We start from the raw sequence: 19,253 nt of genomic DNA on the forward strand, positions 1-19,253 counted from the left end.
TAAAACAGAATGAGATTGAAATCTTTCAGCAATTCAGTCATTGGCTGTCTGCCAATCAATCAATCATCTGTGGAAGAATGTTCTTAATGTCATAGTAAATGTACTTTATTACAGGACTGACGGTAAAAGGATCAAGAGTAAGAGACTCTCAGGATAGTCTTACATTAAAAGAAGTTTCTGGTTTTGTTGATAAGACAAATGTATACATTACAGTCTATATTAGAACACAGTAACTGTATGCAGTATTCCAAGAAGTAGCTGACCGTGTAGATTGTTTACAACATGTGAGTAAAGCATCACCTCTGCTGGAGGGGTCACATGTCACTGTTCTGCCTGGCCTGACCCTACCAGAAGTGGAGATGGCTGGGTTTCTGGCAGTAAGGGGCAGCTGTGTGGTAAGTCAGATGCATGCACCCATAAGAACATAAGAACAGCCCCACTGGATCAGGCCATAGGCCCATCTAGTCCAGCTTCCTGTATCTCACAGTGGCCCACCAAATGCCCCAGGGAGCACACCAGATAACAAGAGACCTCATCCTGGTGCCCTCCCCTACATCTGGCATTCTGACTTAACCCATTTCTAAAATCAGGAGGTTGCGCATACACATCATGGCTTGTACCCCATAATGGATTTTTCCTCCAGAAACTTGTCCAATCCCCTTTTAAAGGCGTCTAGGCTAGACGCCAGCACCACATCCTGTGGCAAGGAGTTCCACAGACCGACCACGCGCTGAGTAAAGAAATATTTTCTTTTGTCTGTCCTAACCCGCCCAACACTCAATTTTAGTGGATGTCCCCTGGTTCTGGTATTATGTGAGAGTGTATAAAATTGCCTTTTATAACCTACTGTAGACCCTATTTTCATAAATATTTCTTCCTATGCTCTACCAAAGACAATGTCAGAAAACTGCTTTTAATCTGCAAAATAGGTTTTCAGAATTTCTGACAGTCTACTGCTCTCTTAGAATAACTTTGGTTGACTAGCCATCCACATTCTTAACTCAGGCTAATAATAGCAATGTTAAAGATGTAAATAGCAGGAAATGAATATTTTAAAGCGAAGGGTCAGGTTATCTCTCAGCCTGAAACAGAATTCCTCAAAATTTTCAATTATTGATATTAGTAGAAGAGAAGAGGCAGTTACATATATCATTTTAGTTTGCAGTGGGACATTTGTGTTTGATTTGTTCTTCAGATATTTACTGAGAGTTGTGTTCAGTGTTGTAGTAGTGAATTTTAAAGTACAAAAGCTGTGTCATGATGCCTCATAGCCACATGCCATTAAGGCTACAAACAAAAAAGGAACTTTAAATTTCTTAGTGTATTTTCTCCTTCTCCTCCTTATTTCTACTTTGAACCTTGTATGTAGGAAAACTATGGTTTAACTGTGGTTAGTTCATGTATACCGATCTGAAGCCCATGGTATCGCAACAAACCAGTTTTTCAACTTTTAATATAATGGGAAAATAATCTATCCCAATTTAGAAGAAAGATCACCAGCGTTGATTAGACTGATCTAGCTAGCTAGGCGGGTGTTGTCTTGCTCCCTCACCGCTCCATGTGCATCCCTCTTGAGGCTGTATAATCTGTGGAAGATAATGACCATCTGTAATGTCCATCATGGGCAAAGACCCCGCCCCCTCAAGGGTCTACTGGCGAGGCGGGGCCTATCTGGGCAGCAGGTGAGTGGGTCTGGTGAATAGAGGAACAAGGCTGGGTCTGAGGTGGTTAACTTGCAAAGCCGTTTTAATCTTATAATGCTCTTTATATTCATGGGGCCCTGTTGCCTCACAGGAGCCCCTAAGAGGCAACGCTGCTACCCCTGGCCCCTGGGCAGAATCATCGGCCAGTCCCTTCCCTCATAGTCCCTTCTGGGGTGGCCTGGCCTATGCAGGAGGGTGGCAGCCCAGTAGCACTGGTGTGGGGTGGTGTGGAAGTTTGCTCTCAATGGGGGGGCCTGGTTAGTCCCTGAGGCACCCCAAGGGGGAATCTGGCCCACCTAGGGCCCGCCTGGGCCTGCTTCAGGCCAGGTAGTCATGCCTAAGGGGCAACGGACCCCCTGCTCTGCTGGGGTGGCTTGAGGTAATGATGAGCACTGGCAGGTCCCGTTCCTGAGGTCTCCCAGGCCCAGTTCCCCAGGCCCAGTTCCCCAAGCCCAGTTCCCCAGGCCCAGGGCTGGGGTCCCTAGGACCCCTTTCAGGTCGGGGAAAGGCTGTTTGAAGTATGGAGCAGGTGATCCGTATGGCCACCTCCCCGATACTGCAGCCGCCAGGAGAGAAGCGACCTCTTCCCATGGCTGCAGAGCTCCTAATGAGCCCTGCCGCTCAACCAGCTGGCCTCACGCCTTATGCACTCCCCACTGGCCCAAGATCTCGGGGCAACTGGCAGACCAGCCAAGTGATGCAGCAAGCAGCTGCTCTGCAGTGCTGCTTCTGCTACCAGCTTTCCCTATAGGGCTGACCCAACCCACCCAAGCCTCCCCTAGCAGATCTGGCACCCCAAGCAGCACCACGGTCCACAGCTGCCCTTCCCCAGCCATGTCAGCAGTGGGCCCCGGGGAGCTCCCCCAAGCTGGCATCGGGTTTGCTCAGCCGTCTCTGGATGGCACCCCATGGAGGTAGGTCTTCCAGACTCTGCGGGGTGGTTTGACCCATGACACCATCCCAGATAGAAGGAGTGTACTGTTCTTCGTGTACGATGGATGAAAGATAGGCCAAAGGATCCACATATAATATACCAAAATTAACACTATTAGCAATAAATTCAGTTAAATAAATCTGCAGACCTAGGCCATTTGAATCTACAATTATTAACCTAGCAGCATCATATTATATGCTCTGCCTTAATTAGTGTACACAAACTCTATAATTAATTTATTTCATTGACTTAGAATACATTTTGGTTTGTACTAATGATGGGACAAGTAGCTGTAGGTAAGCACAAATAGTTGTGTTGCTATAATTGCCTTTTAATTATCGGTACTCAAATCATTACAGAACAATGCCGTATAATTGTACTATAGACTTTTTTTTTCTTTATTAGGTCCTCATTTTAATATTGCTACATTCTACAAAATTTGGCCCAACATAGAATTATTGTTCAGACATATACTTTTTGAAGTTAACTAGAACGGTACTTCCTGTGTCATCCTGAAAACCGTTGCAGTATTTTTTAAAAATTTGTTATGACTTCAGAGATGATGACTTATTTATAGAGAAGTCTTTTAGATCTGCAGTGAGATGCTGAATTTTTAAAAGCAGGTTGTGTGTCAGAAGCTAAATAATTAAGCTCAATGCTGTTTCAGCATTTTATTTCAAATATTAAATATTGCATAAGATATTTTCCCCAGAAGAAATCAAACCTTAAAAGTGAGATGGGGTTCCACCAGAAAATTCATGACTTTGTATGATAAAACTGATTTTGAGCTGACCAACAACCCAGTCCTTATCCCGGCAGCTCCACCTGGTGTAGCAGCGCTAAAATGGCTGCCACTGCATTCATTTGCAGTACAGAAACTGCCAGAGGTCTCCTCGGGGGAAGGTGACTTTTGTTCCCCTTTCCCCAGGGAAAACCCCAGACCCTGCAATGGGGCTTCTTAAGTCTGCACCTACTATTTTGCCAGAGTCTCCATGTTGGGCTTTGCAGCCCTGGTTCTTCCCTTCCTTTTGACAATGTGTTATAACCATGAGTACATTAATGTATGCATCTCCATGCTATTTTTTCATTTGTGCACATTCTCTATTGCAGTGTTTCTCAAACTGTAGGTTGGAACCCATTAGGTGGGTCGCGAGCCAATTTCAGGGGGGGCCCCATTCATTTCAATATTTTATTTTTAATATATTAGACTTGATGCTACCATGGTATGTTACTGCACTTGGGGAAATGTTACAGAACTGTACTTTCAACAGGCTAATACGTATATGCTTTTAACAATGATAGCCAATGGAACTTACTCCTGGGTAAGTGTGGGTAGGATTGCAGCCTAGGTTTGTTAAAACTTTTCCTGCTTTATGATGTCACTTCTGATCATGACATCACTTCTGGTGGGTCCTGTCAGATTCTCATTCTAAAAAGTGGATCCCAGTGCTAAAAGTGTGAGAACCACTGCTCGATAGGTTCAACCTGCTCTTTGATAATTGTTTCAAATGATTGTGATAGGAGTTCAATGCAAGTATGGGTGTATCTGATACTTCACCATTAAAAGTGCTTCTGGAAGCCTGTCATCTACAGTTTGTACTATGGATCTTGTTTTGGTTGACACTGACTAGCTTTGTGGTTTGGAATATCTGAATGCCCAAACCCGCCTGCATCATAATGCTGTTTTAGGTATGCTTTTAAATGTGTGTTAGAATGTGCATCTCAATCAGATCCATGGTTCTGCTTCAGTACATATACTCATGCATGTGTGTAGATTATTTGAATAGAAAATAACAAACCTGAACAGATGAAAACCATTCTGTGTTTCTTTCCAAGGTTAGTTTAAAATTCTTCTTGTAACTTAAAAACTTCTTGTAACCCTAAGCTAACCAAGAAATAAAATTGAGGAAATCTGTTCATTTCAAGTCTGAATACTCCCTCAGATCAAATTATCCCTGCTTTCAGAAAATTAGGTTAGGGAAATAGATTAGAACCCTTCCCCCAACATTCTCATTTTCTGTCTACAGGTGCATGTGAAAGATCCTTTACATATTGCTGCCCTTAAGTTGTGAATGGTGCAGTCCCAGAATGTTTATGCTTAATTTTTCTGAATGTTTGAGTTGGCTTTCATTTTCATGTTTAGATGTTTCTTTCATAGTGTGAAGTTTACTGCAACATGCATTTTTTGCTCTTTATCCTTTCCGTTGGCGCCTTCCACTCTCTGAATAAAAAATCCAGGGTCTCTTGGACTTTGCTCTTTACATTTGGAGGGTTTTTGTTTTTTTTGCCTTTTTTATGATGCTTTAATTTATGTGAGGTTGTTTTGGCAACATCCTGGAGCTGTTTGCCTAAACTCAGAGAAGGTGCAAGTGTCACTGCTATAATTAATTTCAAGATTCAATCTAAAGCGTGAATTTGTGACATGATGCAGGTAGGAAGTGGCCACTGGAAAAGCCCAATGTCAGCAAGTCAGTCAGTGGCTAGTGTTAGGCTGTGGCGCAGGCCAGTTTGACCTTGGCATCAGGGTGTTTTTTTTCCCCTTAAATGTGTGTTTGAAATTTCCCCTAGAATGGAAATTAACACCATCCATTGACACTACAAATAGTCACAGATATATCCTTGCATTGTTAGCATGTTACATCTTCTATGGTTTCCTTTAGATGGATGAAATTACAACTGCTCAAGCACATTTAGCTGTTGCTAGCAGGAGGACTCTCTCATGCTTTAATAATAGCAGCTTTCACATAAAAATGGCTTATTGCATTTGTCTTCTTCTAGTAAGTTGACTATGATGGTCAACTTAAAAGTCCCTTGTGGCAACAATCCTAATTTTGTTTGCTTTTGTAACACTCTCATTTATAATAATAGTGCCTTATAATAACTTGGAATCCAGTCCTGAGCTTGGCACACTGACTTAGCCAAAACACACCATTGCAAATGTGCCGTAAAGTACATTTAGGGTTAGTGTTGGCTAAGCACCGAAGCTGGCACAGTGCGAGCCTGTGCTGGGCCAGCACAAGTGGAAGGCCAGTGGTCTGCTGCCTGGCGATTGCCCAGACCACCGGGTGGTGGAGAGGTGAGCGGGGGTAAGTGGGGGTGGGGGAAGAGGCGGAGAGGAGAAGTTCTGGGGTGGGGGAGGTGGGGAAGGTGTGATGGGGGAGGGAGCAAGGCGGGAGGAGGGTGGGACCAGTGAAGCTTGGCTTCACTGGATCCTGAACCCAATGTGGGGTCACATGGCTCTCCAATTCTGCGCTGGCTCCAGAGCCACCACAGAATCAAGTAACTCCATTGCAGAGCTGCTTCCCTTACCTGAGGGAAAGGGACAAAAGTCTCTTTCCCCTGAGGAGCTGCCACGGGCTACCCAGTTGCACTGAGGATGCTGCAGTAGCCATTCTGGTGCCATGGCAGCCCTGTGTTCTGGGCAGCTCAGGATTGGGCTGTCCATCAGGAATGAGACGGTCTTCATGCTGGAAATAGTACTGAGCAGAGCTGCTAAATACAAGGAGAATCACAAGCGTGTGCAGAGTGTTTTCTCTTTGTAATGAATTGCACTGTCACAGAGAAAAAGGATATACAAACTCCCAAGTGACTGTGCTCTTGTACCTGCCCCGATATTTTATTTTCTATACTGTGCAAAGACTATATGTAAGAAAGTACCAGTGCCAGATTGCTGGAAAGTCTGGGGCAAAGCCTGTACCGCTCTCCCTTGATGCCCCTCTCCACCATCTGATAGTGCATTGGATGCTACCATTGATATTGAGCGTTCAGGAGTCAACCTGGCCAACTGGGCCCTCTGATGCTCCAGGGCCCTTGGCCAGCACTTAACTTGACTGAACCTTTTGCCACTCATGGGAAAAGAGGTAACTTCAAGTCATCTTGAAACATATCTACCTCAGTACTATGGCTCCCTCATATCCTCCATATACGTCCCCTTTCATTTTCCTCTGCCACTTTAAAACATCAGACATGGGAAGATGAAGCAGCTGTGGCTTGTGTGGTGCAAGGTTGGGCCAGGCCTGTCTAGCTGAGGAAGCATGCTTTCATTTTGATCTAACGGTTTCAGGCACCTAGTGGATAGTGCCGATAGAGAATAGCACTCTTTTTTCACCCCCACAACTTGAGCAATTTTGAAAGAATTTAATTTATTCTGATTTTATGTTGTAAGTCGCCTTGAATCCCACTGATGGTGAGAGAAAGGCGGGACATAAATTCTTCAAATAAATAAATGTCCATCATATCCTAAGTCTGTCCTGACAAAACTTTACCAAAGGAACACCAATGCCAGTGCAACAAGGGCTAAATGTCAAGCCTGTCCTGGCAAAGCAACACTGGTGCAGCCCTTCCCAGTCACACCGCCTGTATCCATGGAAGCAACAACACAGCCTGTTATCCATGGAGGGATGTCCTAAGGGTGGGTGCCATTGCCATGTCATAGATGCTTCCCTCTTGTTGCTGAAGATATTCTTTGAACACCTGGGAACATTCATCTCCAGGCAATGAAAGAAGACTCGACTTTTCTTTCTTGAGCCTTCTGGTAAAGGCAGAAGCCTTGGGAGAGAGGTGGGGATTTCCTTCCTTTGTGGAGAGGTCTGAATAAAATAAGAAACAGTGGGAAAGATTCCTACTGTTCTTTATTGTATCCAGCCCCCTACAGAAGTGTGAGAAGATCACTGTCTCCAAACCCTCTTCATATGGTGGAGGACTTGGGAGAAAAGCAGAGTTCGTTCTTACTTGCTCCGAATTTTGGAGAAGGGGAAAACAGCAGGAGAGAGAATTGTCAGCCAGGCTAAGCAGAGTCTTTATTTGTGGACCCCTGTATATATTGCTAAATTGGCCAAGGGGAGTGGAACTCTGGATCCGTGGGGATGTTAATTTGCCACACCCAGGAATCCAGACTGCTCCATTAGTGAATCTGAGGGTATGCACATGTACACATAAACAATATGTGCAATCCTCAGATGTGGTAATGCAGTCCTTTCTTTGAGGATCAGGTTGTGTGTTCCGATGTCACCTTTCATGAGTGTTTATAATTCACACCTGACAAAGTAGATGATAAGTTTTATGCTGTACTGAATTGTGAATCAGAGAAATCTTGCTGAAAGCAAAAGAACACTAAATTGTAGTGAGTTTGGGCAGTTTTGTAAACCTATGTTAACCAGGAATAAAACAGTTTCCAAACAGTTAAGTAGATATTGTTCACAGAATCTGGTGTTTGAGAGACTTTCACACATGACAGGATAAAGATTATTCAAATACGACTGTCAGCCCAATCCTATGCATGTCTACTCAGAAGTAAGTTCCATTAGAGTCAATGGGGCTTACTCCCAGGAAAGTGTGGATAGGATTGGGCTGTAAGTCATACGGGGGGGGAAAATCCTCATACAGTAGCAGAGCTTCTAGCTTTTTTGACCTCAATGTTTATGGATATTGGAGAAAACCACACTGAATGTTTTGAATTTTCAGAATCGTGGATTGTTCAATCTGCTGCTTCCTCAGTTCATGTTTTGTTGATATTTCTGTAGCGTTCCTGAGGCTGTCCCTGGCATGCAGAGAGATCCTTGTACGATTAATTTTGTGTCACTTTGCTTAGTTTTATGACAGCCAAATGAATACTGGAAAAGGGTGAGTCATTGCTGTAAAAGCTTTCTCAAGGACAAACCAAGGGTATGAGAGGAAGTCTGATAAATGTAAGATTCAGGACAGCTCATGGAACATTGAAAGTGCCAGAACTGAGTTCTTTTTCTCTGGAAATCAAAAGATAGGGAGACGCAGTGGAGTGAAATTTGTTTCAACTGCTTTGCTTTTCAAAATGAGCTGCTATGATGTGTTTGAATTTGTGTTTGCAATACATAATAGCCACTAAATATCCCAGGTAGAAATGTAAAATGCTGATAATAAAAGAGAATATTTTTTTTAAAGTCTGTGTGATAAAATGAGCGTCTGATTTCATTCTTAGCTCCTAAACTGAAGGCAGCTCCACACATTGCAATGGATAACACCCAGTGTGAATGTCATACTTGCATGTTCACATACCTTAAATGTCTGGATATTTAAGGGAAGCTGGTGCTTTCTGTTGCAATCATAATGTTAAAAGCTGCCCTGAGCTTCCAACTGAAGCAGAGTATGCCAGATGTTTGATTAATGAAAATAGGAAGGCGCTGTAACTTTATTAATAGTAGCGATTATGCATGTATCCTGCACTGAGTTACCGGTATACACACTTGAATAAATCCCAAGTACCAGACCCTGCAGATTATTATCTCAGACCAGAAACTGGTATATGTTCTCTTGTGTGCACTGGTTGCCCTGTTAAATTTAGGAGGAGAGCAGATCTAAGCATGCAAAAGAAAAGGCAGGTATGACTTTGCTTCCTCTTTTGGAACTGAAGCCTTGAGGATAGTGACACTCCGTTCATCATTAGTGAATCAGGACATATCAATAATAGTCAAATGTTTCTGAAAGAATTATTATTCAGATGTTGGCCTCTTGTGGATGATGCAGAGTCAAGCTTAGAGGACTGCATTAATAAAAAATGTTTATCCTTCAGCAACACTGAGGCTGTAAATGAATCATGGCAGTTCAGGTTAAGAGTCTTTGTCACTGTATCCTTTAACTTGGGAACAGCACTAAACTACTGTACTGCAGCTTCAGTTGTTTTTTTAAAAAAGTTATGTGAACTTTTAAGGATATTTTACCATATTAAAAGAACAGGAAAAAGGCAGCATGGAAAGATATGAGAGAGGAGAGGAAGGAAGAAATGTGGCAAGAGAAATGTAAGAAGGTGATACAGGAGGCCAAGAGAGACTATGAGGAACACATGGCCAGCAACATTAAGGGGAATAATAAAAGCTTCTTCAAATATGTTAGAAGCAGGAAACCCGCCAGAGAAGCAGTTGGCCCTCTGGATGGTGAAGGAGGGGAAGGGGAGATAAAAGGAGACTTAGAGATGGCAGAGAAATTAAATGAGTTCTTTGCATCTGTCTTCATGGCAGAAGACCTCGGGCAGATACCGCTGCCCGTACGGCCCTTCCTGACCAATGAATTAAGTCAGATAGAGGTTGAAAGATGTTTCAGACCTCATTGATAAATTAAAGATCAATAAGTCACCAGGCCCTGATGGCATCCACTCGAGTTATTAAGGAATTGAAGAATGAAGTTGCAGATCTCTTGACTAAGGTATGCAACTTGTCCCTCAAAACGGCCACGGTGCCAGAAGATTGGAGGATAGCAAATGTCACGCCTATTTTTAAAAAGGGAAAGAGGGGGGACCCGGGAAACTATAGGCCGGTCAGCCTAACATCTATACCGGGTAGGATGGTGGAATGCCTCATCAAAGATAGGATCTCAAAACACATAGATGAACAGGCCTTGCTGAGGGAGAATCAGCATGGCTTCTGTAAGGGTAAGTCTTGCCTCACAAACCTTTTAGAATTCTTTGAAAAGGTCAACAGGCATGTGGATGTGGGAGAACCCGTGGACATTATATATCTGGACTTTCAGAAGGCGTTCGACACAGCCCCTCACCAAAGGTTACTGAAAAAACTCCACAGTCAGGGAATTAGAGGGCAGGTCTTCTCCTGGATTGAGAACTGGTTGGACACCAGGAAACAGAGAGTGGGTGTCAATGGGCAATTTTCACAATGGAGAAAGGTGAAAAGCGGTGTGCCCCCAAGGATTTGTCCTGGGACCGGTGCTTTTCAACCTCTTCATAAATGACCTGGAGACAGGGTTGAGCAGTGAGGTGGCAAAGTTTGCAAATGACACCAAACTTTTCCGAGTGGTGAAGACCAGAAGTGATTGTGAGGAGCTCCAGAAGGATCTCTCCAGACTGGCAGAATGGGCAGCAAAATGGCAGATGCACTTCAATGTCAGTAAGTGTAAAGTCATGCACATTGGGGCAAAAAATCAAAACTTCACATATAGGCTAATGGGTTCTGATTTGTCTGTGACAGATCAGGAGAGAGATCTTGTGGTGATGGTGGACAGGTCATTGAAAGTGTTGACCCAGTGTACGGCAGCGGTAAAGAAGGCCAATTCTATGCTTGGGATTATTAAAAGAGGTATTGAGAACAAAACGGCTAATATTATAATGCCGTTGTACAAATCGATGGTAAGGCCGCACCTGGAATATTGTGTCCAGTTCTGGTCGCCACATCTCAAAAAAGACATAGTGGAAATGGAAAAGGTGCAAAAGAGAGTGACTAAGATGATTACTGGGCTGGGGCACCTTCCTTATGAGGAAAGGCTACGGCGTTTGGGCCTCTTCAGCCTAGAAAAGAGATGCCTGAGGAGGGACATGATTGAGACATACAAAATTATGCATGGGAAGGATAAAGTGGATAGAGAGAGATGCTCTTTACACTCTCACATAACACCAGAACCAGGGTACATCCACTAAAATTGAGTGTTGGGAGGGTTAGGACAGACAAAAGAAAATATTTCTTTACTCAGCATGTGGTCAGTGTGTGAAACTCCTTGCTGTAGGATGTGGTGACAGCATCTGGCCTGGTTGCCTTTAAAAGGGGATTGGACAAGTTTCTGGAGGAAAAATCCATTATGGGTTACAAGCCATGATGTGTATGTGCAACCTCCTGATTTTAGAAATGGGCTATATCAGAATGCCAATGCAAGGGAGGGCACCAGGATGCAGGTCTCTTGTTATCTGGTGTGCTCCCTGGGGATTTGGTGGGCCACTGTGAGATACAGGAAGCTGGACTAGATGGGCCTATGGCCTGGTCCAGTGGGGCTGTTCTTTACAGAATTATTTTGAGCTACAATGGTAGCCTTAAAAAGACAGTGAGATGTGTGCTTCCTTAGGCCCAGAGAAGCAGAGGTGACCAAAGAGCTTGGCTGCACTAGGAGGATAATGCATTACAGTGGAAATTAACTTCATTCATAGACCACTGAGAAGTTCATGTAACAGCCATTTTCGTATATCCTTGTTCTGATTAATGACCAATGTGTAGGGTGCATCTACTTTGCAGGCATGTTGCTTCACTCCCGATTTTTCCTGCCCTGTCAACCCTCTTGTCTTTGGAAGTAAATGACGTGGTTAAATTGTGTTTCATCCACATCCTGCCTATACAGGTTTCAGAGATCCTTCCTTTCACTCATTCTCATCTGAAAATACTGCTGATACATTCCAGATTCCTTTTCTGCCTGCTACACTTTGCCTTTCCAAGCTCCCAGGAAGTTATGTTCTCAGTGAATGGCCAAAGCTTTTAATCAGTTGCCCAGGGGTGGCTTTGGACTATTACTTGCTACTGAAATTTGGAAAGGGATTTTCCACCAATCACTGTCTGCCCTTTCTCTTGTTTGCTGTGCTACTGGAAGCAGCATTAAATATGACAGTGGAAACTCAGGTTGTGAAATGATTTTATAAAATGTTATAATAAAAGCAGTTTGTAAACTGCTTAGGGATAAAACACTTGTGCAGTGTGAGCTTATACATGCTTGCTCAGAAATTTGCATTGGCATCCTTCAGCCTTGGAAAACTATGGTATCACGCTCTGAATGGTGGTTCTGGAACAGAATATCCTTTCCAGAGCGCGAAGCCTGGGTAAAGTAGATGAGGATAGACTGTTTCCCATGCAGCAAATCCCCCCTCTCCACATCACTGAAATGGTCCAATGGAAAGGCAGAAGCCAATACTGTTGGTTCCAGTGGCGTCACAGGAGTTGCCAGAACGTGACTGTGTTCAGCCATGAACTGCCTCAGGGACTCCGGCTCCGGATTTTGCCTCAAGGTTGACTCCTGAAGCCTTTTCCATAACTGGATGTAGCCACAAGGCAGTGGAGGTTTGCTCAGAAATAGTCCTACTGAATTTAGTGGGACTTGTTCTGAAATAAGTGTGCATCGGATTGCAGCCTTTGACAACAAAGCTGAGCCAGGCTAAGTGCCAAGTACATCAATTGAAATGCCTTGTGGATTTTAGCCATATCAACTTAGAACTGTTTGTGGGAATTGATTAGAAGATATATCATCACAAGGGAAATACACTAAGTCTTGAGGGGATGACTATTGGCCCCACAAGTCTCTGATCAGTCTCTTTTTATGTTGGATGTTTTGTTGTGTCTAGTTTTATTGTGTCAAGGACGAACTCTTTTTTTCTTTCAGGATTCCTAAAACATTTAGGGTGCAATCCTAACCCCTTATGTCAGTGCTTTGTCTCACTGACATAAGGGCAATGCAGCTCTGAGGTAAGGGAACAAACATTCCCTTACTTTGAGGAGGCCTCCGTGAGTGACACCCAACTGCAGGATGCAGCACATGTCCCAGTGGCACCGCTATGCCAGTGCTGGAAAGCACTGACATAAGGGGTAAGGATTACACCCTTACTCATTAAACAGAAAAATACAACTAATGATCATCCTCATGACATTGTGTACCAAAACTGGTAAAGTTGCTGCCTCACCCAAACCAATTATTGTTCATTTCACATTTTAATTGATTCAATACATAATCATTTCAAGTTGTTTCTGTAATAGACAGTGATGGTCCTGGGGGTCAGAGAGGGCAAAAGCAGGAGGCACCATGCCTGTGGGCTCTGTGGGGGCAGCACTGCCGCGCCCGCCACAGCACTGCCATGGCTGCCACCTTCGCCTGCCATGCGGCCACTGCCACCTCTGCCCACCCTCCTGAGCTTTCCATGGGCAGGCAAAGCTCCATACACTGTGTCCCCGGAGCTCTGAAAGCCTTCTGAGGTTTTTGTCAGAAACGCGGAAGTACAGGTTGAGTCACTATTCGTGTGGGTTCCGTTCCAAAAACTCAGGTGGATGACAAAAAACACACTAAAGCAAACCAATTTAAAAAACAAAGTTTCTTTGCTCTGGTGATTTAAAAACAGCCTTGCTGACCTTTGTGATGTAAGATAAGAGTCATTAAGAAGACAATCCTTCAACCAGTCCTCCTCCAGGCACTTCACTCAGCCCCTCCCTTCACCAAAGCAAAGTGATTACCGTTCTTTCACGTGCGCAGGGGGGAGGGAGAGAGGGGTCACCTGGAGAGAGAAGGATTGATGGATTCTCAGCCAGCTGCCCCCTCTCTCATTAAAGAGGCTATTGTTAAAGGACTGCTCAGTTTTTTAAACTGATTTTAAAGGGATGCATTTTTTCCCTTCTCCATGGATCAGCCGCCCTGGGTCCCGTTAGGGAGAAGGGCGGGATAAAAATAAAGTTTTATTATTATTATTATTATCAGCACATTCCTTCTCATTTGCAGGGGCCATTTGTGTTGAGTCAAATCCGTGTATAAAAAATCCGTGTATAACTAGGCTGGACCTGTACTGTTTAATGGCGCTCCTGAGGCCTCAGAAGGCTTTTGGAGCATCTTTGAGCATCATGTGAAGCAGTGGTTCTTAAACTGGTGAGTTGCGACCCATCAGGGGAACAGGAAAAGGGCCATTCCCTTTAAAGGAATCTGCAGTTTTAAAGAAATTAACAGCAATGTGATTGCCATGATTGTACTGCTGCTGGGTAGGGAAGGTTTTTTTTTATTTTTAACTTACCTGGGGGTTGCTATGCCTCTCTGGATGATCTGGGGAGCCTGTGATCCCCTCTGCAGCCCTTCCTGAGGCTGGAAATGTTGTAAAAAAGGGAAAAAAATAAAAGCACTTCTTTCCAGATAAAAACCAGAAGTGGGTTTTCCCTCCTTTTTACATTTCCATGTGTTGGGGAGGGCTGTACGGTGGGGGGAGGGGGTGTGTCAGGCTCTGCAGACCCTCCAGAGAGCCATAGCAACCCCCAGGTAAGTTTTTTTTTAAAAAAAGCCTTCCCTGCCTGGTAGCAGTGTGATCATGGCAATCACGTTGCTGCCCCCCACCCACCCATGCAAAGGCTTACAAGGTTCCCAAAGTCTGAGTAGGACTTTGGGAACCACTGGCCTAAAGCTTTATGCATCATGTGTAAGCCTGCTCCTTCGCCCTTCACTTCCTGTCACTGAACATGCACATTTTAACATAAAACCTGAAACTCATGGTACTTTTGTTCAGTTCTAGAAAATGTTTCCCAAATAGGAACATATCCACAAAATTTTGTCAGATGGCAAACTGTTTTTGAAAATGAGAGAAATTTGAAAATTTGTTTTTGTTGCAACATGAGATGTTCAAAGAGAGAAAAAGTCAAAAATTCAATGGGGTGTACCTTTGGGTGTACACAAAGTATGTAATATTGTATGTTGTTTGTTTGTGTAAAGTATTTATATCCATTTCTTGTTGCATGTACCTACTTGTGAAGACAACATTCAGTTGGAAGGGTTATGAACCCATGGCAGTGTTGTAGAAATAGCATCACTGCTTTGTGTACTGCAGTGACTTTTAAGTAAATTGAGATATTTCTTTAAAAACAAAAGCATAGTACTTCAATGATGTTTTTGGAAAAATAAATCCATATACATCACTTTGGAGTCATTTTCCTAAACAGCTTTAAAACATGTTGCACTTACAGTCAGTTGCTCTTGTAAGTGTTTTCCTATTTGGAGGAGTAAACTATCTTGAAATATACAGTATAGCGCCACATGAAATCGTTTTGTTTGTATTAACCCAATCTGATACTGTGGAGCTGTTTATGACACATTTTTCATCTAGCATAAAGGACTACTCAATTGATGGTGATTTTTTTTAAATATACTGTTTAATAAACTGTTCAGTAGCCAAAGGAAGTGACAGAATATTTAATTATGTTAGGTCTTTTGTTTTGTGCTAAAAAGAAAGGAGTGTGGGAGAGTAAAATAGCAATGTTGCAATGTATCACTTCAGTGAAGCCCCTGGCTTGCACATCAAAGACATTGGTGAATTTAATATACTATGCAAGACTGCAGGGAACTGTTTAAATCATTCAAAGTAATCATAATATTTCATCTTCCCACATAATTTCAAAACAGACTAGAAGATAAAATTGTGCAGATGCTGCTCGTTCATTATAAAATGTTAGTGTCCCATGCATAACACTATTCAGAAAAAATTTTCTTTGCAACGTATAAATACAATTTTATAAAATAGAAGTAAACAGAAAAACTCAATTATTTATTTGGTGCTTTATCTGAGCACTAACAGTGACTGGGTGATGTAGAGGCTGAATGAGAGAGAGATGCATGAGTGTCAATAGAGTGCGAGTTCCATAGTTGTGGTGGGTGTTGTCAGTGCCAACCCTCTATGAAACAGACAATTGCCTCAGGCATCAGAATGCCGGGGGGGGGGGGGAGGGTGCCTTTATCCACCCACCCTCTTGCTTCCACTGGTTCTCCTCCTGTGGAAAAGGCTTCCTGGGCTCCCACTCCCTAGGAAAAGGCTTGAAATTTGGAGGAGAGGAGAATAATGGTCTAGAGCATCAGGACTGTCTTCTCCTCAACATTTCCTCTTCTGCAATGTCCCCCTTTTCCTTTTTTGATTTAGAGAGTGGGAGGAGTCAAGACTGGCACATCAGCAGGTAAGGGAGAATGGCACTTGGCATGCCACGTCAGGTACCAGGATGTCTTGGAAAGTCCTGGGTATTTATTAATTAAAATAAAGAAAGTAAGTCTTGGGTATTGTACAGTCTGAACATAAACAGATAATAATCTGAACAATAAATGATGATAGACCATTTTAACATGAATGGTCAAGTTTAACATGAACTTGCTGTAACTGGGGCTCAGTCGTAGTTCAGATCAGGCCCTCTCTCAGTGAATGTACTGAGCCTGCATTCCTATGAAGACGTTCCTGTGAGTATAAGTTCCACTGAACATAAAGGGAATTGCTTCTTCTGTGCACGTCTACCCCTATGCATTTCTACAAATTATTAAATTTTAGGAAAATTGGTGTTAGTAAAGAGTATAATGATGATGTTCCTTGCAGGTGAATATGTGAGAATGCATGAAATGAAGATTGTAGATAATTTTGCATGTTTATAAAATGCTACAGAAATGCTAAATAGAAAGTTAGTCATTTCACCTGATCCCTGCTTCACTGATTTTCTCTCTTCCCTGGGGAGATCATACAGGGATTTCTGGGTGATGCTTATGCTACTAATCTGCTCCATTAATCCATTTTCTTGTTTCAGTTCTTCCTAGTACTGTATAAATGCTATACAAATAATATTTTTATGAGGTTATGTATGTTGTTATATTATTCTATGTAAATTCCCTCTATAGTTTTGTAAAAGAAATTAGCTATTTTAGAGCACTCTGTAACGGTGGCGGGGAAGGGAGAGGCAGCCTGCCCCGGGTGCCAGACCTCAGAGCCATAGCTAAGGGATCTGGCATAAAATTTTTTAACACCATCGGGGTGCCAGATGCCCAGATCACTGCTCCTGGGGGCACCTGCTATTTGTCTGAGGCACTGGAAGGCTGTGCAAGGCAAAAACCAGAAGTGCCTTTCAGAGGCCTCCAGGAGGCCTTCTAAAGTGTTTTGAGGTGCAGGCAGGCCATGTGTGACCTCCCCACATCTCAGAACAGCTCCTGGAAGCACCTCCTAGTGCCTACCTGCCTTGGGACCTGAAGTCAGAGGTGCAGGTTGTCACCCCCTCAAAGTGTGGTACCCAGGGCAATGTATTGCCCCTACCCCCTTCGCTATGCCACTTCCAGCCCCAAGAGAGTGCCACTGCTGGCTGCAATGAGAAGGCGAAGTCTTGTGGGCCGTGAAAAATTCACCGCTTAATTCTTCGGCCTGCTCAGGGGGGTGGACCCTTGCTCAACGCTTCATATTCTTGCTGACGAGCAAGAACATGAAGCACTGAGCAAGGGCCTGCTCTCACAAGCAGGCCAAAGACCAAAGCAATGAGTGATGGCTTGCACCCCAGAGCAGGCTGAAGACCACCAAGAGCTTTACGTTGTAGCCACAGAGCGTGGCCACCTCCCTCGGTGACCAAAGAGCAGTGGGCAGGAGGGCTTTTGCTGCCACATAGTAAATTGACCAATACGCTGCAACAAAGGTAAACACTCACAAAACTGCCCCTGCTCCCGTCCCCACCAAATTGCATGCCTTGTTTCTGATTGTTGCATGGGCCTGTCTCTCCCCCAAGCCACTGTGCCTCCATGCTCCCAGATGATCTAGGAAAGGGAGTACAGAGGATGTTTGCATTCATAGACGCTGGAAACTAGCTGTTTTGCAGTGCCAGAACCAACACTCGCCACAGCCAGCTTCTACTCTCCCTGGCAGCAAGGTATCCAAGGGTTGCAGTTGAGCCTGGACACAGATAATGGAGGCCAGGGAGAAGGAGAAGGAAGGAGGCTTCTGCCACTCCTGCTTGTACCATTAAATTGCCATGAGATTGCCATGAAAAACCTTAGAGAAAACAAAAGTACCTGAAACAAAAAGCCCGTCCAGCATTGTAAAACAGCTGGTTTCCAGCATCCTTGAATCCTCTGTGCTCCCTTTCCTAGATCACTTGGGTCTCCGGAGGGCACTGGAGGGCTAGGGGGAGAGACAGACCCATGCGACAATCAGAAACAAGGCATGCAATTTGGCAGGGAGTGGTGGTAGATTCAGGTGTGTTCACCTTTGTTTCACCATCTTAGTCAATTTCCTTTCAGGCAATTTCCTTTGAGGCAAGTGACATGTGATTTGATGATGTCTGATCATCATCATGTCACTGTCAGACTTCAGGCTGCTGAGCTTAATACTGGGTGATGGCATCCCCAGTGCTCTGTAATAAATATTGCCCATAAAATACAATCCTAAATGTTTGCATATAGAAATCTAAAGAAGTCTCTGTAATATATTATTGAGGTCTGATCTTGCTAGAATTGACAATAAAGGAAGCCCCCAATCCCATTTAGGCCTTGGGCTGCTGCATTCCGGCAGCTCAAGGAGCTTTATGACTGAGCTTAAAGGAACTTTAAGCAGGGCTGCTGTTGTACACTGCTGAGCTGGCACCACAAACGGTGAAAAGTATGGTGTACACAGCAGTGGCTCTGGGATGCTCCGCAAGTACTGGTAAGTTGGTAATAGGAAACAGGGTGTGGGCAAGGAGGGAGAATAACAGGGTATGTTGGGGAAGGAACCAGGGGTGTGTCAGGGCAGAGAGAGGGTGGATTTGCCAGATTCTATCCTTGAAACTCCTCCCCAGATCACCACTATCTCTCCTAGAATTTACACAACATAATTGGCTGGTGTAGGTCCAAGAAAACCCATAGGTAATTGGGCAGCCTACTGAAAGGTAAGTAGAAAATATTTTTACTTACCTCCTTCAGGCTGTCTCATTTCGCTCCCCCCCCCCGTAGCATTCAGCTCAGCCTCCATTGAAACAGCTGTATGCTATAATGTAGCAGGGCATAGGATTGGGCAGTAAGTTTAATGAAGCCATAAATGCTCAATGATAAAATTTAAAGTTGTGTTTTGCAAATTACTGTTAATATATGTGCTTGCTTACTTGGCATTCATTCTTAAACAATTTCTGTTTCATTTTTTATAGGATTGCCTGGTACTGCTGCTGACTTAGATAATAGAAAGCAAATTTTTGGGAAAAACTTTATACCTCCAAAGAAGCCAAAAACTTTCATACAGTTAGTCTGGGAAGCATTACAGGATGTGACTCTTATCATCTTGGAAATTGCAGCCATCATATCTCTTGGGCTCTCATTTTATCATCCACCTGGAGAGGGAAGTGAAGGTAAAACTATTTTACTAATACCATCAATTT

The 19,253-nt window shown here is 43.7% G+C and overlaps 1 protein-coding gene across 13 annotated transcripts in view; it reads left to right on the forward strand.

Moving 5' to 3' along the window:
• The window catches only part of ATP2B2 (ATPase plasma membrane Ca2+ transporting 2), a 239,392-nt gene that overhangs the window by 53,044 nt on the left and 167,095 nt on the right, over window positions 1–19,253 (forward strand). For 9 of the 13 annotated variants that reach the window (XM_066617468.1, XM_066617467.1, XM_066617472.1 and 6 more), the window contains exon 2: window positions 19,026–19,223. In XM_066617468.1, the coding sequence (XP_066473565.1) occupies window positions 19,026–19,223 (198 nt within the window). The remainder of the gene's footprint in view (window positions 1–19,025; window positions 19,224–19,253) is intronic. The other 4 variants (XM_066617471.1, XM_066617474.1, XM_066617476.1 and 1 more) reach the window with 1 other exon arrangement.

This window comes from Tiliqua scincoides, chromosome 2 (genome assembly GCF_035046505.1).
Source record: "Tiliqua scincoides isolate rTilSci1 chromosome 2, rTilSci1.hap2, whole genome shotgun sequence".
NCBI lineage: Eukaryota > Metazoa > Chordata > Lepidosauria > Squamata > Scincidae > Tiliqua > Tiliqua scincoides.